Here is a 25,486-nt window from a genome sequence, read left to right as displayed (position 1 = left end):
GTGTGCCACATTTGTCAAGACGTTTAGGCCTGTTTTGAAACTTTTCCGACTTGTCTGGCTGAGAGGCGCAACCTTTGGAAAAAGTAGGTCTAAAGTAGGGACCAACAGTTTTAGGCTACATTCATACGACCATTGGGGGGCGTATATATGGCCACAAGCTTGGGGCCATACATACATCCCCCGAATGCCGGTAATGGCTGAATGGAGTGATATGGTACCGTGCTACTCCTTACATGGGGATCTTTCCCCATGTTACAGCGCCGTGCATTGCAATGGAGAAGAGAAGGGGTCACCACTAATCTTCATCACGGCAAACCCATGCCCTGCCGGCTATGGCCCGGAGGGCATATGTTTGTGTGAATGCGGCCTTATACTGCACCAGAATTCATCAAGTTCATAAATCCAGCAGAGCACAAGACTACAGTTTTCCAGCTAGAGACTGGCGGAACATGAGACATTCCTGTTATATCCCCCTATTCACTTAATTCACAGACCACTTGAATTGATTTGGAGGGGTTAGTTACCCTTAGTCAGGTATATATATATATATATATATATATATATATATATATATATATCCTGTTTTGCCTTTTTATTAATTCCTCTGCTCTCTAGATAACAGATTTTATCTATCACAGGTTCCTAACCACTTATATTACAATGATCTATAGTTTACTCAGAGAGGCCAACAGGGGGTCCCTCATGTCTTGGAAGGAATTCATTGAATCGTTTCTGAGAGCTATTAGACAATAAAACATGCAGTGTTCAGCCAATTTGTCTGTTAGCATATTGCTGGTTAGGAGAGCAGGGGGTGTGCAGGAGAGCAGGAGAGTGCCCAACCATATGACCTGCTTTTTTGGGGATGGTGTGTATATCTACCCCTTGTACTGCTAAAAGCGGATTAAGTAGGATGTGGCATGAGACAAGAGCGAAATACATCCGGAATATCTATTTCCAAAAAGGGATGATGCAAGGACAGCCCCAAAAGACATGTAAGAGAGACCCTATTCCCCGACAATCCCACCAGCAATAGTTAGAAGAACGCCATATTGGATCCCTCTTTTGCTGTTTTTTTCCCTGTCATCATGCTTAAAGCAGGTAGTGAGCTGTCCAAACTGCAATAAGAATGCTTGGTACTGCTTTAATCTGTCATTAGTAGGCAGCGAAGACAGTGCCAAGAACTACACGTCTGCTCCCAAGCTCATCCAGGCCACGCCCCCCATATTTCCAGCAAGAAGCAGGAAAAAAATTCCAAATGCAGTGAAATTGGTAAAAAAAAAACGCATTTGCAGCGTTTTCTTGTGTGCTTGGATTTTACGGCTTTCACTGTGCACCCCAAGTGACATGTCTACTTTATTCTTTGGGTCAGTACGATCACGGGAATACTAAATATATATATAGGTTTTCAAACATTTACAAAAATTAAAACCTTCTGTACAACAAAATTCTTGATTTTGCCATCTTCTGACGCTAATAACTTTTTCATACTTCGGTGTATGGAGCTGTGTGTCACTTTTGATGATGTTTTCAATGCTACCATTTTAAAGATTTAAAGGCCTTTTGATCACTTTTTATTTATTCTTTAAAATGTTTTTCAAAATGGCAAAATAGTAGCATTTTGACTTTGGGTGCCGGTAAAAAACATTATTATATTTTGATAGATTGGACATTTTGGGACGTGGCGATACCTAATATGTTTATCATTTTTACAGTTAATTTATGTGACTTTTTGTTATTATTATTTTTCAAACCCCCTAGGGTACTTTAACCCTAGGTTGTCTGATTGTTCCTGCCATACTACAGTATGGGGATTTTTACACATCATGTTCTACAATGCGCAAATTGCACATTATAATACAGTGGGGAAAAAGGGATCTGAGGCTGTCATAGCAATGGATTGTCACTCACCGATGAGTTGCAACAATCCGAGATACTGGCTCTTTAATGTTAGCACCGATCTTGGGTGTTATTGGTAAGTGTTTGCTGCAATATGCAGCTAACACTTGCCAGCTATGGAGAGGGCTTACTAGCATCAGTAAGGGTAAATAAATGTGGGCCAGTGTGTGTTTTGCAAATATATAATTATGTGTTCATCTTTCACTTAAATTAAAATCCGTATGCAGACAGCTCCCCCTTATGGTGGCTACAGGCAGCATACATTTTTATTGTAAAAGGGATTGCCTTGTAACTAAATATTACATTTAACATGTCACTTTTTGCAAAATACAATTGTTTCCAACTTAAATAGTCGAATTAACTCTAAACTTTTCCATAATTTGCTTAACAAACAGTGCTTGAAATTGAAAGATGTCTTGTTACCAAAGATATATTGTTTTTTAGCAGAGAACAGTAGAAACACTTTATTTTGATTAAATGTAAAAAATTTTTAAAGCGATATTTATACCTTGCAGTGATTTATTTTAAGTCATCTTTATACCTTACAATATTAGTATGATGCAGATATAGTTAACTGGAAAATGTATTTTACCATTTCTGTTAATAACATTCAGACAAATCACATTTGGATGTGTCAGGCTGATGAGAAATAAACTATGCTTCAAATGCACATTATGTATTTTTCTGCAGAAGTTATATTGGTTGACAAAAAACACTCAGATGTGTCAGATTGCTACAAAATGTGAAATGCAGTTATGTCTGAGGTATGGTCTGATAAGTTGCAACTAGAGATGAGCAAGCACTAAAATGCTCGAGTGCTCGTTACTCGAGTCGAACTTTTCCCGATGCTCGAGTGCTCGTATCGAATAACGAACCCCATTGAAGCCTCGGAGACTCGAGCATTTTTCAAGGGGACCAATAAAATGTGTCATTTTATTGAGGAATAAGTAAGTCAGTCCTATTTCTTCATTTTTTTTAGTCAATGGAATATTCGTGGAACTTCAAAAAGGAGAATGATCCATGTTAAACATCTGCAATGTGTTCTTCACACATATTGGGGCAGATTTACAGATTTTACTTACTTATTCGCGATCCAGCAGCGCGTTCTCTGTGGTGGATTCGGGTCCGGCCGGGATTCACTAAGGTAGTTCCTCCGACGTCCACCAGGTGCTGCGCTGAAGTTCCCCGGAGCCCGCCGAAATGCACTCAAGTTCACTGGCCTATTCCTAGTGAAGGTAAGTGACTTTTTTTTTTTTTTTAAATGCGGCGGTTTTTCCGAATCCGTCGGGTTTTCGTTCGGCCACGCCCTCCGATTTCCGTCGCGTGCATGCCAGCGCCGATGCGCCACAATCCGATCACGTGCGCCAAAATCCCGGGGCAATTCAAGGGAAATCGGCGTAAATCGGAAATATTCGGGTAACACGTCGGGAAAACGCAAATCAGGCCCTTAGTAAATGACCCCCATTGTTCTTCACATACTATTGTGAAGAACACCTCTCTGCACTAATGTCTTCTGATAAGTTAGCAGATGTATGGAAACATCTACAATTGAAACATCTTCACTGAAGAACACATTGCAGATGTTTCCGTACATTTGCTAACTTATCAGAAGACATTAGTGCCGAACGGTGTTCTTCACAATAGTATGTGAAGAACAATATGTGTAAAATCCAAGGTTTGAATGCAGAAGAATGCAGAAATAGTTCCTTTTTAATTATATACTATTGATTATTTCTTTGGATCATGGACACACTCATAAAAAGTTCAACCCCTCTACTCCAGTATCAGTGCCTCTAAATAAACCTTGACTGACTGTGCTGGACATGAGAGCGAGCATTACCATTGTGGCCATGTAAATGGTCTATCAAATGCTCATTTGCAAATGAATAAAAGTATTTCTCTGCTCCAAATGCCCAAAAGAAAGTTCTTAAATTATAATCTCCCAGTAATGTTTACACAATAAAGCTCATTTTACTAAATTTTATTGCCATTTCAGCTCCTATAACTCAGTGATGGTCAGTGTAAAATACCAGAGTGTGGACGGGGACTCTCTAAGCGGACACTTCATGATCCTTCTAGTACTATAAGGTGCTGTGTGTTGACAATGTGCTTAGATTATCACGGTGCAGGTTTATCTACACTTTATTTAGATTCTGAACATTCTACTAGTATCTGACACACGAGAAAAAGAGAGATGAAAGATCAGAGTCACGAGAGAGGATGAGATCCATTAGATGTAAATAACATACAATGACACTATCAGCTCTACTACATCACAGCTCTGCTATATGCCTCTCTCTCCTGGATAAAGACATTATCTGTCTGTTGCTTGTATAGTAGGTCTAGGCACACTGCTCAATACACAACCCAAAAGAGAGCCGGAAAAAAAAAACCATCAAAGGATAAATAAAATAAACAATGTATTTTATTGAAGGGACATTGCACACATTACAAAAACACATATGATAGGGACAGAAATGGGGGGAAACAATTTAGCCCCTGATGGAAATTGGGGCAACCATCGAAAACATAAGCGCCCTAAAGGAACCTCCAGAACCTAATGTATAAAGAAATAGTGCTGCAGACTACACAGTCTGATGGATGGTAGTAAATGATGCAAACGGGAGTATAATAAAGAGGATGTATCCTCAATACAGTCCTATGTGAAGTGGGGACCGGAGGTACCTTCTGGCTCCCACCATACACACAATCATTTATTGCTTACCCGTAAGCATGATGGTAGGTTCAATAGGGGATCCTAGGGGGCCAGTAACCATACACCCCACACTGCTGCTTGCTGGCAGAAAGTGTCTGTGTGTGATCTGGTCTTGTAATGAAGGGGGAAGGGGCTGGATGCAGAGAGTACTGCATGGTGCAGATATGAGAAGCTATTCATGAGAAGAGTCTGTCCTTGACCATAGATTTACGGTCGTAACCTGAGACAACTGAAATTGCGTACACCAGGACTGATAGAGACAGATTGGAATTATATTGGTGAAATGCTGTATTTTTGTTAATAACAGTAAATTAGAGAATGTGTTATTTTGTTACCCTAAGTACATTTAAGAATGTTGTTTTCGTGGGTGTACCCCTTTAAGGTATAAGATTTTTCTCAAATAGTCTAATGAATGATGCAATGCTCTTCACCTTAAAAACCAGGCAACATAGCAATAAGACATGACATAAGTGGGCAAATTTGGGGCCACTGACTTTGTCTTGATTCAGAACACTGGAAACGGTGTCTTTCCCAAGTCCCCTAACATGGCCGTTGGTACCAGGATCCGATCCCCCTATGTGGGGTCATGGAAGGTCTGTTTCTTATACCAGGCTGGACGGGCAGCTGCCCTGGGTTCAAAAGTGCTCAGGGGCGCCACACCTCCATTTCATATGTGTTGTAGCCACACCCCCACCCGGCCTGATAGGCTAAGCGAGCGGAGCAAGAATCCTTTATTCACTGCTTGCTCTTCAAAGAGCAGCTGCGATACTCACTGAGTACTGTGGGTGCCTATAACAGTGTAACCCTACAGTTCTCAGTCATTGTGGATCACAGTCGCTGCCTGTGTTATCTTGATGTCTACAGTCTAGAGCAGACATTTTGCAGCTTGACTGACCCTGTGTATCATGAGGTTCCGTAGCAGATGACTTGGGTATCATAAGGTTCCATAGCAGATGACTTGTGTACCATGAGGTTCTGTAGTAGTTGACGTGTGTATCATGAGGTTCTGTAGTAGATGACGTGTGTATCATGAGGTTCCATAGCAGATGTCTTGTGTACCATAAGGTTCTGTAGCAGATGACTTGTGTACCATGAGGTTCTGTAGCAGATGACTTGTGTACCATGAGGTTCTGTAGCAGATGACTTGTGTACCATGAGGTTCCATAGCAGATGTCTTGTGTACCATAAGGTTCTGTAGCAGATGACTTGTGTACCATGAGGTTCTGTAGCAGATGACTTGTGTACCATGAGGTTCCATAGCAGATGTCTTGTGTACCATAAGGTTCTGTAGCAGATGACTTGTGTACCATGAGGTTCTGTAGCAGATGACTTGTGTACCATGAGGTTCCATAGCAGATGTCTTGTGTACCATAAGGTTCTGTAGCAGATGACTTGTGTACCATGAGGTTCTGTAGCAGATGACTTGTGTACCATGAGGTTCCATAGCAGATGTCTTGTGTACCATAAGGTTCTGTAGCAGATGACTTGTGTACCATGAGGTTCTGTAGTAGATGACGTGTGTATCATGAGGTTCCATAGCAGATGACTTGTGTACCATGAGGTTCCGTAGCAGATGACTTGTGTACCATGAGGTTCCATAGCAGATGTCTTGTGTACCATAAGGTTCTGTAGCAGATGACTTGTGTACCATGAGGTTCTGTAGTAGATGACGTGTGAATCATGAGGTTCCGTAGCAGATGACTTGTGTATCATGTGGCTCTGTAGCAGATGACTTGTGTACCATAAGGTTCTGTAGTTGATAACGTGTGAATCATGAGGTTCCGTAGCAGATGACTTGTGTATCATGTGGCTCTGTAGTAGATGACGTGTGTATCATGAGGTTCTGTAGTAGATGACGTGTGTACCATGAGGTTCTGTAGTAGATGACGTGTGTATCATGCAGTTCAGCAGATGACTTGTGTACCATGAGGTTCTGTAGCAGATGACATGTGTATCATGTGGCTCTGTAGTAGATGACGTGTGTACCATGAGGTTCTGTAGTAGATGACGTGTGTATCATGAAGTTCTGTAGTAGATGACGTGTGAATCATGAGGTTCCGTAGCAGATTACTTGTGTATCATGTGGCTCTGTTGTAGATGACATGTGTATCATGAGGTTCTGTATCACCTGACATGTTTATAATGAGGTTCTGCAACAGCTGACATATGTATCATGAGGTTCTGTAGAAGATGACATGTGTATCATGAGGTTCTGTAGCAGCTGACATATGTATCACAAGGTTCTGTAGAAGATGACATGTGTATCATGAGGTTCTGTAGCAGCTGACATATGTATCATGAGGTTCTGTAGCAGCTGGCATATGTATCATGAGGTTCTGTAGAAGATGACATGTGTATCATGAGGTTCTGTAGCAGCTGACATATGTATCATGAGGTTCTGTAGAAGATGACATGTGTATCATGAGGTTCTGTAGCAGCTGACATATGTATCATGAGGTTCTGTAGCAGCTGGCATATGTATCATGAGGTTCTGTAGAAAATGACATGTGTATCATGAGGTTCTGTAGCAGCTGACATGTGTATCACAAGGTTCTGTAGAAGATGACATGTGTATCATGAGGTTCTGTAGCAGCTGACATATGTATCATGAGGTTCTGTAGAAGATGACATGTGTATCATGAGGTTCTGTAGAAGATGACATGTGTATCATGAGGTTCTGTAGAAGATGACGTGTGTATCATGAGGTTCTGTAGAAGATGACATATGTATCACGAGGTTCTGTAGAAGATGACATGTGTATTATGAGGTTCTGTAGAAGATGACATGTGTATCATGAGGTTCTGTAGAAGATGACATGTGTATCATGAGGTTCTGTAGAAGATGACATGTGTATCATGAGGTTCTGTAGAAGATGACATGTGTATCATGAGGTTCTGTAGAAGATGACATGTGTATCATGAGGTTCTGTAGCAGCTGGCATGTGCATTATGAGGTTCTGAAGAAGATCTTGTGCGTGCTGTGAGCAGAACATTGTGTGGAAAATTGGGGTGGGGGGGGGGGGGGCTTCTGAGACCTGTTCACTAAATGAAACTGCCCTGGAATGTTTCACTATGGTGATTTACACATAATTAAGTTTTTAACTTTTAAATACAAAGTCCAAAAATTCTTGCTGATGGAGGATGAATACCAGGTTTCAGATTTTTCAAAATACCAAACTTTAGGAGAATTGGTAACTTATTAAATTATTTCATGGGGAGATACATTTCTTTGAGAGATTCCTGCCTCTTTCTGATATCTTCCTATTTAGAAAATATGGTCTAGGAAGGAGGAAGACTCCTTAAGGAGCCTTTAAATAAAGATACCGGTTTGGCTATCATTAGTTTTTATAAAAAAGTAATGCTTGATGTTATGGGGCTGCCTTACAAGGTAACTAAGAGGTTATGTTGGAATATGTTTTTTCAGATTCCCCCTATACATAAAATATATCTAGAGATAAATCTTTGATCCAGGAATTTGTTTCATTCTCTGAGTGATTTTTAGTATGAACAAGTGATGCCACTGGCAATCTTCAAATGCCAACTGAATCAATTATATTTTTGCAATTTTAATATGTACCTATGGGAACAGGATATCACTAATACCGCCAACCCTGCACTCATTGGGGTTAAGCAACACTGTTTTATTTCATATTTGGAGTGATGATACAATTCTGTTCCCCGAGGTGAAGCCAGTTAGCTTCTGCCTCTGGGGCCATTTTCATTCCCGTGGATCAACATTGCAGGATAATTGGCAGATCTAAAGGGATGTATGCCTTTTAGTCTTACAAATGATATGACTTTGTTAATACATTAAGTGCAAGGGTCTAGATGAGAGTCTGTGTGATATAGAAATGTCTAGACAAATAGCAGAATAAGAACAAGGTCTAATTGTACAATGTGGAATAACATATATAATGTTCTGTTTTGGGTATGAAAAAGATGAAAAAGATGATACAAGATAGAAAAAAAGGAAAGTGGAGGTGAAAGAAGATTATATACACAGAGTGTAAAAATGTTCCGTCTTGTAAATGTCAGCAGGGTTTTATTAAAGGGAACCTGTCATCAGGGACCTCATTTTCACTGAAGACAGGTTGCAGAAGCCCATCACACCTGCATTGCAAATCTGCCTTTCTGCTTTCTCTAAACATATGCATTACAATATAATTGTGTGTTATAACTTACCTTGCACCCTGACATAATCCTCTGTGTAGTCCCAGGGGTTGGGCTTTAGTTTAGATGCATTTGAAAAAACAACATGTAACTTGCCTGTGCTGGAGACTGTTCATCTTTTGACCCCCATATTTGTGCTCTTGTACAGCTCAAGGAGAAGCTGTAAATAAGCACAGAGAAGTGGGCTGAGAGCTGAGAAGTCTGCAGCACAGGCAAGTCACATGTTGTTTTTTTATGAAATGCATCCAAACAAAAGCCCAACCCCTGGGACTACACAGATGATTCTTTCAGGGTGCAAGGTAAGTTAACATACAATTATATTGTAATGCAAATGCTTAGAAAAGGCTGAAATGCAAATTTGCACTGCAGGTGTGATGGGCTTCTGCAACCTGTCTTTAGTAAAGTTGAGGACCCTGTGAGAGGTTCACTTTAAGACAGCCATGAGCCATGTTATAAATGTGTTTTTCCTAATATTAATTATTTTTAATGCTTTTACATTAATTTCCTGCATATAGTACCAGAAACAAGCTGGCTAAGAAAGGAGGATAGGTTACATTTTTTTTCCACTTCAAGTTCTGTACTTCAAGGACCTTTGGAGGATCTTCAAAAGTCCTATAAGGCCTCTGAAATACACACGTGTTGAGCAATTAAACCCATATATAATGATTTCATAGCTGGATTTCCCTCTCGTTAGGTCAGTATCAAACCCAGCGAGTGGACCTGGCTTCCACGAAAACTGACCATATTATCTGGTATTGCATGACAGGGGTTAAAGGAAAAACTTGAACAGAACTGATGCATTTTATCATAAATAAGGGGAAAATGGAACCAATGCATGCACAGTATGGTGAATAAATTCCAGGGGTTTGTACCATTACTCAGTTACATTGTCAATCTAGATTAAGGCACACATCTTTATAAATGGGAGAAGATCGAATAGGTGAGTGTTCAGCTTAGACCTGCACCCATGGATGATCAAAAGGATGATCAGGAGACAATTAGCTGTCTTAGTGGATATTATTGACAGCACAAGACAACAACACAATTCAATACTGGAATGATGACTTCTTCACATCAGATAGATAACCTCCAGGTGATGATCTATAATGATCTTTATTACTTCACGGTTATCTGATGAATACACAGAGAGTCCTCAGTTATTGACAGCTTTATTGGCTAACTATAAAGGTGGATGACAATGGTAAGCTATTGAGATTACACAAGTAGAAAACTATTTTATACACAAATGGCTGATGAGACAAGTGATAGGAAAGACAGAACATCAATTAAAGGAGAAGAGTAAACAGTAATTGCAGTAAATGCTGTAGTACTTTGGGAATGTGATGTTTCATTGTCCCCTGATTGAGATCTCATCCATAGTTGTGATGACCACCCCAGGTCTGAGGAGCAGTTTCCTTAAGGCCTCTTGCAAACATGTGACCGTAAAACATGGCTGCATAAAAGAGGGAGGAGGGGTGAGCATTTTTCACCCCTCTCCATAGAAAGCTGAGCAGATGCCGCTGATGACATCATAGTGCATGGACACATCTCTGCCCGCTCTGTTACCAGTAAAGAGGAGGAGGAGCCGCATGGAGCATTGGAAAGTGAGTATGTTTAATTTTTTATACAATCAAATGTTGCAGAGCATTTCATTACGGGAAGGGGAGAGGCTTCTGCATAAGGCATTACTGGGAGAGGCTGCTGCATGGGGCATTACTGGGAGAGGCTGCTGCATGGGGCATTACTGGGAGAGGCTGCTGCATGGGGCATTACTGGGGGAGGCTACTGCATGGGGCATTTCCAGGGGAGGCTGCTGCATGGGGCATTACCGGGGGAGGCTGCTGCATGGGGCATTACTGGGGGAGGCTGCTGCATGGGGCATTACTGGGAGAGGCTGCTGCACGGGGCATTACTGGGGGAGGCTACTGCATGGGGCATTACCAGGGGAGGCTGCTGCATGGGGCATTACCGGGGGAGGCTGCTGCATGGGGCAGTACTGGGAGTGGCTGCTGCATGGGGCAGTACTGGGAGTGGCTGCTTCATGGGGCATTACAGTACTGGGAGCAGCTGCTGCACAGGGCATTACTGGGAGCAGCTGCATGGGGCATTACTGAGAGCGGCTACTGCACGGGGCATTACTGGGGGAGGCTACTGCATGGGGCATTACCAGGGGAGGCTGCTGCATGGGGCATTACCGGGGGAGGCTGCTGCATGGGGCAGTACTGGGAGTGGCTGCTGCATGGGGCAGTACTGGGAGTGGCTGCTTCATGGGGCATTACAGTACTGGGAGCAGCTGCTGTACAGGGCATTACTGGGAGCAGCTGAATGGGGCATTACTGAGAGCGGCTGCTGCACGGGGCATTAAAGTACTGGGAGAGGCTGCTGCATGATTAGGATTGTTCTTAAATTGAATTTGTAGGTAATTCACAACAGGTATATTTTGCGCTGTCATGGAAACAAGGATTATCAAATACAGCTGATCATTGCAGCCTAGGACTAAAGTAAAGCATCCAGAGAGCTTCACCAGAGGTCATAGTGCACAGAGATTTCCTTCTGTAACTAGTGGTCCCCTGTAAGTCGGGTGTCCGTAAGTCAAGGACCATCTGTAGTCAGTCATTGATACCTTTTTAATGGCTAAACAGTTGATAATTACTGTATTTTGAGAATTCTTAGAATCTCTCTTCATCAGATGCAGTTAAAACACAATGGGGCACATTTACTAAGGGTCCGCGGACCACATTTCCACCGGGTTTACCGACTATTTCCGATTTACGCCGTATTTAACTCCGACTTTCATGCGACACAAATAGGGGGCGTGGCCGTCGGACAACCCAACTGATTCGGACTAAGCGCAGGATTTAAATTTAAATTGTGTCGCAAGACATGCACCGGGAAGAAGAAGGTGAACTCCAGCAGGGGAAGCGACACATGCAGGATATTGGGCGCATGATCTTAGTGAATCGCGCTGGACTTCATCCTTGTCGGACAACGCACCACGGGGATCGCGACAGGACCAGGTAAGTAAATTTGCCCCAATATTTTGTTATGAAAATAGTTGAGTCAAGAACTCCCTCCTGAAGGCCTCCATTTATCCAATTTTTGGGATCATATTTGACCTGAAAAAGATCTTAAAAGCCTCTCAAAGTGCAATTTAGAGCAAACTATATGTTTTGTAAAACCCCTTCAAAACTAAATTGGTCAATAAAAAAATTGATTCTGGAAATTTTCTTGAAAATTTAAAATAATTATTGGTTGACCTTTAAGTCATCTTATAAGAATTAAAAGGAGCAATAAATACAAGGCCATTATTATAACTTAACTTAAAGGGGTATTCTCATCTGGGCATTCAAAATCACTTTCATTGATTTGCTATGTATATATTATATATATATACACACATTTCTTCAATAAGATGTTATTAAAAGAAGATAATTTCTCATAAATGTAGTGATATGGTCCCTTAGAAACAAGACTGTGTCCTTGGATATGACCACCTCTGCTGAAAGGTTTTTGTATATGAAATGTCCGTAAGTTACTGCATGTCTCACAGCCGTCCTGTCACACATTTATGCAGCATCAATTATTGATGAAGAATATAGCCTTGTTGCAAATAATTCTCTTAAATGGAAAAGGACATGTGAAAAACATGTGGGTTCTGGACTTTCCTATTGGTGGTCTGTCCCTTGTACTGTACAGTATGTCTGATTGGTTGAGTTAAGAGGTTTACCTCTTGTGTCCCCCCCTTCATCCTCATAGAATACAGGGTCTTGCAAGCAGGGCCCTCACTCCATCCAAATAGATATTTGTACGCTGTAATGTAATATTATATTTGTATATGTCCCATATAATTTGTAAAGCGCTACGGAATTTCATGGCACTATATAAATAAAAATATAATATTGTTATTATATTTATTGTTATTATTATTATTGGGTCATCTTAAAGGTATGAACTGCAGTGATATACAGAGCTGGTAGTATGGACGAACAATGACTAAGTAATGTGTAATAATGTACGTAAAGCAGGAATGAGGGAGAGAAGGCATCGCACTTCGTACTTAGCACTTTAACCAAAAAGGAACACTTAAAAATACTAGCATTTCAACACAGGCAATAGCTTGTGTGTCACACAGGGGGGTATTTGCAATTTCTGGGGCCCCAACCAAAAGTATATCTGCCTCCTCCCCTTATCAGGGAGCCTACCATATTGTAGCTTTAAACTGTATTGACAATCTGAAAAAAAATGTTTAACCCCTTTCCGCTGATGCCGCTTTTCAATTTTTTTTGTTTCCTAATTTTGCTCTCCTTCTACTTCCAGTTGGCATTTTTTTATTTTCCATGCTGTGTATTCAGAAGCGGGGAAAAAATCCAAATGCAGTAAACTTGACAAGATGCCCTTGTGTCGGCTGCTTTATCCACGATCTGTGCTGGTTACCATTGGGTGTTTACTGCAAAATGCAGCAAACATCCGGTTTGTGTGGAGAAGGCTGAGCTCATGAGCCCTTTCCATACACATGGGCGTTCTATTTCTGTGGTTTGCAGCAAGGGGATAAAGCACACAGGGGAATGCCGATAACTCAAAATAGGGTACTTAGATACAGCATTTTTGTGTCATTTCAACTTAATAATGGATTTAAGTGGACAACATAAAGACGGGTATTACTGATGTAGTTATACACCAAAGATGCATAGTATCTTTTGTAAATTACATGGCTATATAAAAAGCTTATGGTATCTTCCCTTTATCCTTAGGTTCGATTTGTGAGCAGTACCTGGGTTTTTGGAAAGATCATGTGCCATGTGAGCCGTTTTGTACAATATTGCTCAGTCCACGTCTCTGTTCTTACCCTCACGGCCATTGCATTGGACAGACATCAGGTAACATACAATATTTAAGTATTCAGTTAGGTAACATCTTCCTTTTCTGTCTGTTTGCATATTTTTATCTACACTTAAAATGCACAATAACTGATTCTCTTAATGTAAACTTGGACACAAATTATACGTAGTAAACCAGTCAATAACAAACATTATGCCTTATGCTAACCTTATCCTCCCCCTGAGCAGAATTTTCATCTGAATGAGTTACTTTATATTAAGGCAACATATGAAAGATACAAGTCAAGAATTTACCTGGCTTTAAATAACATAAACAATAAATAAAAAATCTGTGTATTCATTTCAGCAGCAACCAAAGGCATAACTCCAATGGAGGCAAACCATACATCTACATTGGGACCTGTCCCCACAGCCCCCACTAGGTAATGCCCCCAAAGTCCCCACCTCAAGTAATGTCCCCCAGTAAGTAATTTTCTTTACAGCTCTCAGAATATAATGTCCCCACAGCCCCCATTAAATAATGTCTGCATAGTTCCCACTAATCTCCTCACTGCCCCCCCAAAATATAATGTCGCCCACAGTGTGACACAGTTGTATATAATATCCCCACCAGTCCGCACAGCCCCCCTTCACAATGTAAGATTAAAAGAAACATAATGAACAGTAATACCTGTTACCTGTCTTCGCTTCTTCTTCTTGTGCAGGATGGCATGCAGTGATGTAATTATACCATGCCTCCTGCTCCCGACAGCTGTAATGAGCTGGTTGAAGCAGGAGACATGAAGTATAATGACATCAATGTGTCTCCAGATTTCTGTAGTGGAACACGGAGCTCACACCTCTTTGCTCTATTACAAGAGCAGCCTGGATAGTGGGACAAGAGGCCTGCATAGCCAAGGACATCCAGGGCTTCGGCCCCAGATCTTTTTACCTAGCAACACCCCTGTTGTTTGGAATTGCTGAAGTTGGGGCCCCATTATGAGTAATAATCCCGCCCTGTTTACAACTGGGTATTATCAGTAGAGTACCTTAGAATGTAAAAAAATAATACAGTTTCTCCTGCCGGAAAAGCCCATTCTGCTCTACAATATGAAAAGCTAAGTTTAGAGAGAATTCTATAGAAATACTCTTTTTCAAGTGAAATGTCTAAATTTACCAGAGAAATTGGTGCTTCGTTTGGTCTCCCAGCAACAATATTACTAGTACAGAAATAGAATTTGCTTAAAAAATAAGTGCCTGACATGTATAGAAGCTTTTGGTTTGGGGAAAACAATAATCAGTGGATAAAATGGTTCCAAAATAGATCAGGCCATGCTATGTTTCAAGATGCCTGCTTGGTACGGCAAATAAATCCAAATTAACAAAACATATAGAATCGTAATTGTATTATTTGATAATAATATAGAACAGCTATGCTTACCTTGCTTTCCCTTATTTCATTATATTTCCATATAACTATGGAATAAAACAACACAGCTAGGATTGACTCTTCCATTGCATTTCTGACATCCAATATTGGGTTACACATACACAAGCAAGAATATCCTGGTCAAATCCAAGATGGCAGTGAGGTACAGAATCAAAAAAAGCAAAAAGAGTAGTCAAAAAATGTAGCGAAGGTCAGAATAGAAGCAATATAGTAATAGATGAAAAAGAATATTAAATAACAGCATAACCAGCAACTGGAAGGGGGAGGAGCAAGTATTTGAGGAGTTCCTGGATTCCACCCCAGCAGCTGACTGGCTCAGGCTTTCATCACTCAACTGACACCTGATACACACATCAGCTCCAAAATGACTCCACCCAGCTTTCTAGCTGAGCCAAAAGAACCAAAACTTCAAGGCAAGCTGTGAATCACACTGAGAACTGTACAGCAGGAATGCATTTGTCTGTCTTACATCAACTTAACAGCAAATATAATCTAAACAACCTTATTCAAACCAAGTGACGGCTCCTATTCGTTTTTTTTTCACACAAAGAGGGAAAAGTCAACTGGGCCCAATTTTGGATTCATTTGTTTAACTTGTCTTTCAATGCCGGTTGGTGCAGGTCCAGAGTTTGCTGTCAAACACAGCCAGAGACCCTTTGGAGAAGGCAAGAGCTGTTTATTGCAGTTTCTGCCTTCTCCTTACTTCACCAGCACAGCTGGCAGTCATATCCCCTGTAACTGGGGCTCTTATAGATGCCCCAGTTACAGTGAAAATTTTGTAAGGAAAAAAAGAAAATAACTGTAAACATGTCCTACAGGGATCTCTTATGGCCACATAAACAATATACCCCTGATGAAGCAAGGTAAAACATGTGTCAGGTGGGGTCCACCCTTGGTTTCTATATGCCTGTGTATGTGTCCCCTGTCCTCTGTTATTCCTCTGGGTAATGTGTAATACTTGCTTGTAAGCAAATGACTTATTCTGGAGGACTAGACTTTCCACACCTCTATATAGGCTTATTGTTATCTATTTATCATGTATATTTAGTTATTTGAGTAACTAGTAATTAGACACAGTGGGGCTTTTGTAGGGGATTGTGTCGCACGTGATCGCATTTTGGCACAATTGCGCCAACTTTCATGCGACAGAAATCGTCGGGCAGGCCATCAGAAGATCCGACTGATTCAGACTGAGCACGAGATTTAACTTTAAAATTGTGTTGCAAGATCAAGCACTTACATACACCAGGAAGAAGAAGGGGAACTCCGGCGGACCTGAGCGGGGAAGTGACACATGCAGGAAGGATATCGGGCGCACAAGAATCGCGCCAGAGTCCATGATCGTCGGGAAGTATGCACTTTGGGTGAACTCCTCGGACAGGTAAGTAAATGTGCCCCAGTGTATGTGTCTTTTTAAATGGATTTGTTGTAATTTATGCCATGTGGTGTCTAATGTGGGATCTAATAAAGTGTTATTTTATTTTATGGTGTCACATGGGAGAAATATATAGTAAAAAACACACACAGAAAATATTAATACATAATTTGAAATAAACATGAATATTTCCCCCCAAAATTTAAATCCCCTGCTATACTATAAAAACATCACCATAGTCGTCCTGCTGGCTCTAGACTGTAAATATTATATATCAAAATGACAGTCACACACTGTGAAATTGCTGTATAAAGGTTATTTTTAGTTAATTTGAAAATTTTTCAATATATACAATACATTCCAAAACAAGTCTTTATTCCAACTTTAACTCGTCCCCCAAAGAACGAATTAACATCAGTTAATTTTTCACTAGCCGTATGTGTCCCAAAAAAGCTGCAAAAATGTATAAGGTAGCCCAGAAAAATAAAAGAAGTTATGGCCCTTAAACCAATATATGCGAACAATTACTAAAAATGCCCTGATCATTAAAGCCTTTTTCAGGCCAAGTCAATAAGGGGTTAAAAAAAAGCTATAAAGCCAAAAATGTGACATTGTACACAAACCTACTAATAGGTTGCACAAGGTTAAACTTGGTATCTAAAGATGCTTCCAATTTATTATTTAGCACCCACCATGGTCCTCACACAGCAGACAGATAAGGAGAGGCTAATTTTAACTCCTTGCAGACTTAGACAAAATTTGACTTGACTTGATATGTATTTCCAGCGAATTACAGTAAAAAAATCAGAAACTACCTGGTTCTCCTTACCTTCGAGCTGTCATAGTAGGGGAGAGAAAGCTGCTTTATACTTTCTTCTAAAGGATAACAAAAAGGCACAGAAAACAGCAACATTTTTCTTTAATAAATTATATTGCAAATCTTGCAAAGTTTATATAATCTATGTATTAGTAAATATGGGCCACCAAGTGTCAGAAGAAAAGGATTAGAACATGTTATGTATAGAATGTGACAGTTCTGCAAATAAGGCGATTGCAGAAATAGTTATTGACTTATTATTACAATATCTCATACTGTGTGTGAGCCAGTTACCACAGAAACTGGTTTAGATGTCAGTGACAGCGATCCAAAGTGGATTGTAATAACATCCAAGTGTCTGGAAGACTGACAGGACTGTGATGGTGATATACCTTTATTACATTAAAGTATGTAGTCCACAATATTACTCCTTCCGCACAAGCTTTCATCCAATTAGAGAATAAAAATGCACCAAAACATGTTTATATTAAATATACATTTATTGTGCAAACAAAGTGAAACCTAATAACATGATACACAGTAATAAATCGCCTTCTACTCCAGATTGTATCTTTCTGTTGTAGGTGATAATGCATCCGCTGAAGCCCAGGATGTCCACCGTTAAAGGAATCATTTGTATCATTGTCATTTGGTTTATGGCAAGTGGATTCTCTTTACCTCATGCTGTCTACCAGAAGTTGGAACAGTTTTACATTGGGTAAGATTCCTCCACCGTCATTCTGTCATAATTGTTCACAAAAAGACATGGCTTCCATTTATAAAAACAATACACTAACATTATTCTGCCGAATATTTTCAGCAATAAATAAAGCTAAAAGCATTATTTTTTTGTAAAATAATGGGAAAGTTTAGACTAATGGAAACATTTGTTCTAAAGGGAACGTGGGCTTGAAGTTCCATCAAGTGCTATGCAGAATAAAAGGCTTGCATTTGCAGAATATTAAGCAGGGCTTGTAGGTATTTCCAGGGGGCATTTCTAACAGCAAATGAATTCCACTTTCTGTAAGTACTTACATCAGAACAAAAAGAACACGATGACAGGTAATAATTTCAGCTAAGACGGATCAGTACGGACATTTCTATATTAGATATTAAAGTACATTTTCGTACATTTTTATTCTAATTTTCATTTTGAGACCATTTTAAAAATAAAACATCAATAATAAAAGAAATATAACTTTTACATTGAACAATAGGGGGAAAAAGTACATTAAAGATGTCATTTTTTGCCTTCTATGTAAACCCCTAAAAAGTATTAAAGAGTCTTTTATTCTTCTTCATTGAAGTGGTTATTAAAGGGGTTTGCCACTTTACCTCATATCTTTTGTAATGTGTGTGTGGGGCAGGGTCGGCTCCAGGGCTCAGTAGGCTCCTGGGCGACAGAGCTTCAGCAAACTCACTTGGCAGCATTAAAAATTCAGAAGCTGAAACAGTCTCCTGTTCCCTAACATATTAACTAGTTTATCATACCAAACAGCCCCCTCATATGCATTTTATATAAAGCCCCCATCACACCCTATGGATGGATTCATTAGATATAGCCCCCCTAACCCCCATGGATTCCTTATGTGCAGCCTTACGTAGGCCCCCCAGCAGCTCTGGGCCTCGGCACTTGTCCAGATATGCCCAGTGCTGGCACTAGTTCATGGACAGACTACATGACCCTCCATCTGTGGTCATTTTATGATCAGGAATGTCTGGCTGACTTGGTAAAAGACAGGAGGCTGCACTTAACATATCAAGAAAGCGGTAAAAAATAACTAATAGATGTATATTGGTAAGTTACCTTATATCCTGCCCTCTGCACTTACACAGACATTAAACTTGAGGTAAAGTGGCTAACCCAATTGTGAATATCTTCAAACATTTAAAGAACAAAAAAAATTCAGATAATTTAGTAACTGGTTGTTATTATTATATTATGGTGATTATAAATATAACAAAACTGAACCCTCTCCTCTACAATATATTTAAGCCAGACTTGTGTTTCAGTGCAGTCGCCATACAGATGCCCCCTGTCTGGGCCAGTCACTGTGCTGGTTGCCAGTCTCCTTCAGAATACAGTTTAAAATATCCACCCTCATCCGCATAGCTCTGCACGATGCTACACCTCCCTACCTCTCCTCTCTCATCATAGTCTATCGCTCAACCCGTGCTTTTCGATCTCCCTGGGATCTTAGAACTTTCATTTGAAACCTCCCCCTCACAACTCCAGGACTTCTTTCAGGCTGCACAAATTCTGTGGAATTTCCTACCCTGAACAATAAGACTAATACCCATCACCAAATCTTCAAACGTGTATGAAACTTCAACTTTAATTTCAGTAACCAATTCTGGGCACTCCTGTAATCTACGTAATCCTGCTATCACTAAATTCCAATCTACAGGCTACTCTGTAGTCCTATTCACCTGGGACTCTGTATATAAGATGACTGTTCAAGCAACAAGGATTATTTATTAATTACATTATTACATTTATTTATTTTGATCACTTATAGAACATGACTGGACCATTTTATAAGCTCTTATACCTCCTGTGTCCACCTTTCTCTTCATAGATTGTGAAGTCTTCCGATTAGGGCCCTCACTCCTATTCTTTGTCTTATTTTGTTTGTATATGTACCCTATGATAGGGGATGGATGCAACAGTATTGCATTCCCTCCCCCCCTGTGTGCAGAGCAGACATTTAGGGAGAGCCCCAGTGATGTAACTGTCTATATAAGGCTAGTTATAAGACTTTATAAGGCTAAGGATATACATGGATAGATAAATCACCTGGGTAACATCCTGAATGTCAGCAGTAGTCAATTAGTGGCTCCTGTCAATGTTCACTCCTCCTCCCTCTTTCTGCGGTGGGAGTGGGGGTGGAACAAGAATACATCTCCCAATTTATGGAACATAATACACATTCAAATTATGTGATGCATAGATATGAAACTTTAATAAAAGCAAATTCAATACAACACAAGAAAAACCCTTGACAGGCTGAATTTAACAGTGCAAGCACTGAGCGGGAACACGAAAATCTTATGACAGACTATACTTAAATGATATATGTTCAAAGCTGGTTGGCTTTCATCTCACATCTCATAAAACATTTCACATATAAGCAGAATATGTAAATTTATTGTATAAACTGTATGTAGATAGATAGAAAGAAAAATGGAGAGAAGCACTTGATGCAAAATTCTGTTGCGTGCTCACCCAGAACTGAGACAAAAGTTCATCCGAAATGCAGCACTCCATCTAAAGTGAAAAATATTTAAGGTACTTAATTTACCATGTGTCTACAACACCAATGTTTCGGCCCCTAGTAGCTTTCCTCAACCATTTGAGGAAGACTTGAGGCTTGAGGAAGGCTCCAGCTACTAGGGGCTACTAGTACCCTTAATCTGTTTCACTTTCATTGTAGTGCTGCCATTTTACGTTTTTACTATATAGATAGATATAATTTAAATATATAGTTTCCTTGTTAATAATTCAGTTTGTTATTTTCTAGAAACACGGTAAGAATGGTTTGTCTTCCCAGTTTCCCATATCCAGCTGATGTCTTCTGGAAGTATCTGGACTTGGCCACATTTGTACTTTTGTATGTCCTTCCATTGATTGTTATCTCAATCACCTATACCATGGTGGCAAAGAAACTGTGGCTGAGAAATGCCATAGGAGACATTACCATGGAACAGTATTATGCCCATCGAAGGAAGAAAAAGATGACCCTCAAGATGTTAATGCTGGTTGTTGTGGTGTTTGCAGTTTGCTGGTTTCCATTAAATTGCTACCTTGTTCTGATGTCCAGTAAAGTCATCAGCAGTAACAACGCTTTATACTTTGCCTTTCACTGGTTTGCTATGAGCAGTACCTGCTACAATCCATTTATCTACTGCTGGTTGAACGAGAGCTTCCGCTCAGAACTGAAGGCTCTGCTGTGTGTGTGCAGGAAGAGGAGCACAGCCCAGAGTCACGCCCTACAGTCCATCTCGCCCCACTTTCGGCATGCCTGGACTGAAAATTGTAACTTTAAGCAAGGTAACAGCTCTCAGACTGCTGAATCTGCAACAAATGTCACCTCAGGGAGAACCGACATCTCTAGTGTGGAGCCCATTGTTACAGTCAGCTGAAGACAAATTTCATGTCTTGATATGGTATTGTTATCACTTTCTTTCAAAGACATGGGTCAATCTCTCCAGTCATAATGAACTGGAATGGAGCATAGAAAGCACTTACATTTTTCGTTGTGGTCGCACTTTGTGTTGGCTGGGGCTTTTGAAACAGTGGGGCAGGCCTCACCAATAAGGCACCCTAAGAAAGACAGCTCTGACATATGCTGTATATGCTGCACAGGCCTTTCTGTGGTTTGAAACACAACATATTACAGCTGTGAAGGGCAGTGGGACCATTTTGTTTGCTAAGAGTGCTAAATACAAAGGGCTAAATCTTTTACTGAGTTTTCTGGACCCAAATAAAGCCTTTAAATGAACAGTCACCAAACCACTCTGGTGTTATGTATATATGAATTATGCCCAAATAACAGTGCCACACAGAGATTGATGTATTATTATTATTATTATTTAAACCACCAATAATTATAAGGTGCTGTACAATAAGGGGTTCACATTACATTACGACAACAACAAAGCAAGTACAGAATACAAAAACCACAGTGATCAGGAAACAAGTGGAAGGAGGACCCTGTCCATGAGGGCTCCCAATCTACATGGGAGGTTAAATGGAGGCACAAGGTGAGGAGGCAGAGCAGTGCAGTTTTTGCATATTGTAGGCATAAACTGTCTAAATAGATGTGTTTTCAGATTACATTTAAAGGTTTGGAAAGTGGGGAACAGTCATGTTTTGGTAGAGAGATTCAGAGTATGGGGGATTAACAGGAGAATTTCTGAAGACGGTTGTGAGAAGAGCAGATGGTAATAGTGTAAAGCAGAAGTTCCTGTGTGGAATGGAAATTACATTTGGGACAGTGTTGCCCAGTTAGTTCAGAGATATATGGAGAGGACAGGTTGTGGGTGGCTCTGTAAGTCATGGTTAGTTTTTAAAACTGAATTTTCTGTGCAATGGGTAACCAGTGGAGAGACTCATAGAGAGGAGAGGCAGTGGAGAAGCGAGAAGACAGATGGATTAGCCGGGCAGAAAAGTTAAGGATGGATTGAAGAAGCATTAGAGAATTAGCTGGGAGACCACAGAGAAGACTTGGATGTGAGACTTAAAGGATAAAGCAGAATCGAAGGCAACACCAAAGCAGCGGACTGGTGAAAGTGGAGCCATGGATTGTGACGGTTAGATCTGGTGGGAGAGATGCATTAGGTGGAGGGAAGATTCAGAGTTTTGTTTTGTCCATGTTAAATTTTAGAAAATGGAAAGAGAAGAAGGATATGTTTACTAGACATTGGAATTCTGGCTAGATGATAGGTGCTATCTGGGCCAGAGATTTAAATCTGTTTGTCATCAGAAAAGAACTGATATTTAAAGCCATGGGACCCAATGTAGATAAGTGACGTAAATAAGAAATTCCGTTGTCATTGTAATGAAAGTCTGCAAATGTAAATATGAATCATTTAGACACCCAGGTCTAGTTAGACACGTACATAATAGTTCAGACACACAAATATGTGCTACCTACAACCTTTTCACTTTTTACCCCCATTGCTGGAACTTTTTCCTTCCTCCCCTAGAAAATAATTTCCCTATCTCTATCACCAGCAAACAGACCAATCTATAATAGTATGAACACCTCTTCAATCCTTTTTTAATACGTTTTTTTGAATTGCGCAATGGAAATAACTTAATGCTCACACAAGGGAGCAGCTTTCATGTGATTTGCCTAAACACTAATTGTCTTCCTTTGCCTTGCAGAATTAATGCCAATTGGATCATTATTATTTCGGCCCAGCTAAGGTTCCCTGTCAAGCAAAACAATTTTGTATTTTTACACTTTTAAAGAGCAAAACAAAAGCAGCAAAAAATCTCGAGGAGCTTCTTCAGGATGTAAAATATATTTTTAAGAAGATTTAAGAATACTTATTACACATGGATATGCAAATATGAAATAAGCTTAAAACTATTCAGTATTGAAAATCACAAATAAGGTTGACACATAGCATATCTTTATGGCCATTAGATCAGTAGTGGCATTCTCAGGAAACATAGGGGGTATCAATAAATTACTAAAACATTTACAGATAATTCCAGATGAATTATACAATGTAAGCTGTCATGTATTTCTACCTTAGCTATAACATTATGACCATAGTATAACTTGTATCTATGTTTTTTCATCAGTTGTTTTCATTCACTCTTATTGTGAATTTTTCCTAACTTTAGCAAAAGTTTTGATGGACACTGATATTTCCCACTCTCAGGAACACTACAATATTTCCCTCCACTGACAACTATGTGCCTGTCTGATCAGTGCCCTGATGGTCTCAGTACTAGGGTCAGATTGTCAGAATGTTAGGACATTTTATTCCTCTGAATGAGCAGCACTGATCTCATGCTATTTTATGAGATACAGAAATGTAATCTTTGATGATGTTATAAAATATGAAAATGTGATTATGTATTAATAAGACAGCCACCCCATCTCCCATCCTTCCTTTCATTCTGTGAAATTGTGGTGTAAAAGCATCATCCTTCACTGAGACTGATCAGATGACTTCCAGGATAGGCAGAGAAGAACACATTAGAGCTAATGTGTTTAATAATAGTGGCAAAGATTTACTAAAAGGGTAAAAAAATGATACATTGCAAAGTTAGACTATACATTATCATTGTGAATTCACACGATCGCTGGGGGAGCGTATGTAGGGCTGCAAACTTGCGGCCATATATATGTCCCCCATAGACGACTATTGCTCAGAGACTCGGTGTGGTGAGCACAACATGCACTCACCGTTCCGAGCCGAAGCTGCAAAAGGATAGAGCCTGTTCTATCTTTGGCCGTATCTATGGTCGTGCTGTTACTATTTTATATGGAGAGGGGCGGGGTGAGCAGTGCTCACCCCCTCATCCTCTCCCATTAGCCGATGGCAAACGTTAGTGTGAATGTAGCCTTATACTGAATCCAAAGTATGATGAATCTAAGGTTAAAGGAAATCTGACATGTGATAAACCAGGGCATGTACTCATTGATCCAGACTCAGTGACTGTGGTAATCTTATATTTGTTATCCACGGCCTCCTTCCTTCTAAAAGCAACTTTTAAAGTTACGCTAATGAGCCTGAGGGGCTACCCTAGCCCTTCTGTGATCTGGCTTTACAGGCTGCTACACTGTCCCCCCTTCCCCCTGCTTCCAAAACACTTGTGCAGTGAGAACTTCCTGCTGTAATCTCAGTGCTGAGGGAGCAGGGGCTAACACAGAAGATTACCAAAGTCGCAGTGCCTGGATATATGAGTAAGTGTCCATGCTTGATATTGATGGTAGATTTCCTTTAAGACTATTTAGCCTAATTTTACATTTTGTAAACTTTATTTCATCCAGAAAAGAATTATATTCATATCAATTAACACTCTGTTTTTTGTTATTTAAGTCTTTAACACTTGATAGTTTGTGCCTCACATTACAACAGATTTTTGTTGTAAATATTCTTTATTATTCTAACTTATTTTTACAGAAAGTAAGGTTCAGGCAGTAAGGATGGCTTATAACTCAGAGTGAAAACTGTTACAATCTGTATTTTTGTATGTGATGGTACAGTATACATTACATTTTACAGAATGTGATCATTGGTTGAACATGACATACAATGTTATATGTTATCCTGAAATTGATATATCAATGTTCTTTTCTTTAGGTAAATATGCAGCTCGGTGTAGAGTTTCTGTTTTCAATGAACGAGTAGCTTCTTTGTAATTGTTGGAGATTTTGTACATGATTTCAAACTTAAAAAGAAAAACATCTTTTTCATGAACTGCTATGAGAAATATAATTGTTGATGCCATCACTCTGTAATAAAGATGATTGATTTATTACATGTTTTAGGAGACATGTGGAGGATTTTTTTTTCGGCTACATCAAATTCACAACACACTTTCCAAACCAAGCAGACTCTCCGTGTGTACCTAGAACTGGAAAAACGATTGTTTTATAAGCAGGCAATATTATTAACTCAATCAAAAGAGGTCAGCGGACATGGGTCTCAAGTCTACAGTTTCTCCTGCTCCTCGCTAATTTCAGGAGCAGAAACCGGTCTCCAGCTGTTTTCTCCTTTTT

General features: G+C 39.9%; 1 protein-coding gene across 2 annotated transcripts in view; it reads left to right on the top strand.

The window, feature by feature from the left end:
• LOC140076614 (G-protein coupled receptor 83-like) overlaps window positions 1–25,247 on the top strand; it is a 29,213-nt gene extending 3,966 nt beyond the window's left edge. The window contains exons 2-5 of one of the 2 annotated variants that reach the window (XM_072123219.1): window positions 13,533–13,658; window positions 17,825–17,958; window positions 20,762–21,291; window positions 23,131–25,247. In XM_072123219.1, coding sequence (XP_071979320.1) covers window positions 13,533–13,658; window positions 17,825–17,958; window positions 20,762–21,291; window positions 23,131–23,171 — 831 coding nt within the window. In that variant the 3' untranslated portion in view covers window positions 23,172–25,247. Of the gene's footprint in view, window positions 1–13,532; window positions 13,659–17,824; window positions 17,959–20,761 lie in introns of both variants that reach the window. The other variant, XM_072123218.1, reaches the window with a different exon arrangement.
• The last annotated feature ends 239 nt before the right edge of the window (window positions 25,248–25,486 follow it).

This window comes from Engystomops pustulosus, chromosome 9 (assembly GCF_040894005.1).
Source record: "Engystomops pustulosus chromosome 9, aEngPut4.maternal, whole genome shotgun sequence".
NCBI classification, from domain to species: domain Eukaryota; kingdom Metazoa; phylum Chordata; class Amphibia; order Anura; family Leptodactylidae; genus Engystomops; species Engystomops pustulosus.
The sequence above is the reverse complement of the archived record's forward strand: the minus strand, read 5'-3'. Positions and strand labels throughout refer to the sequence as shown.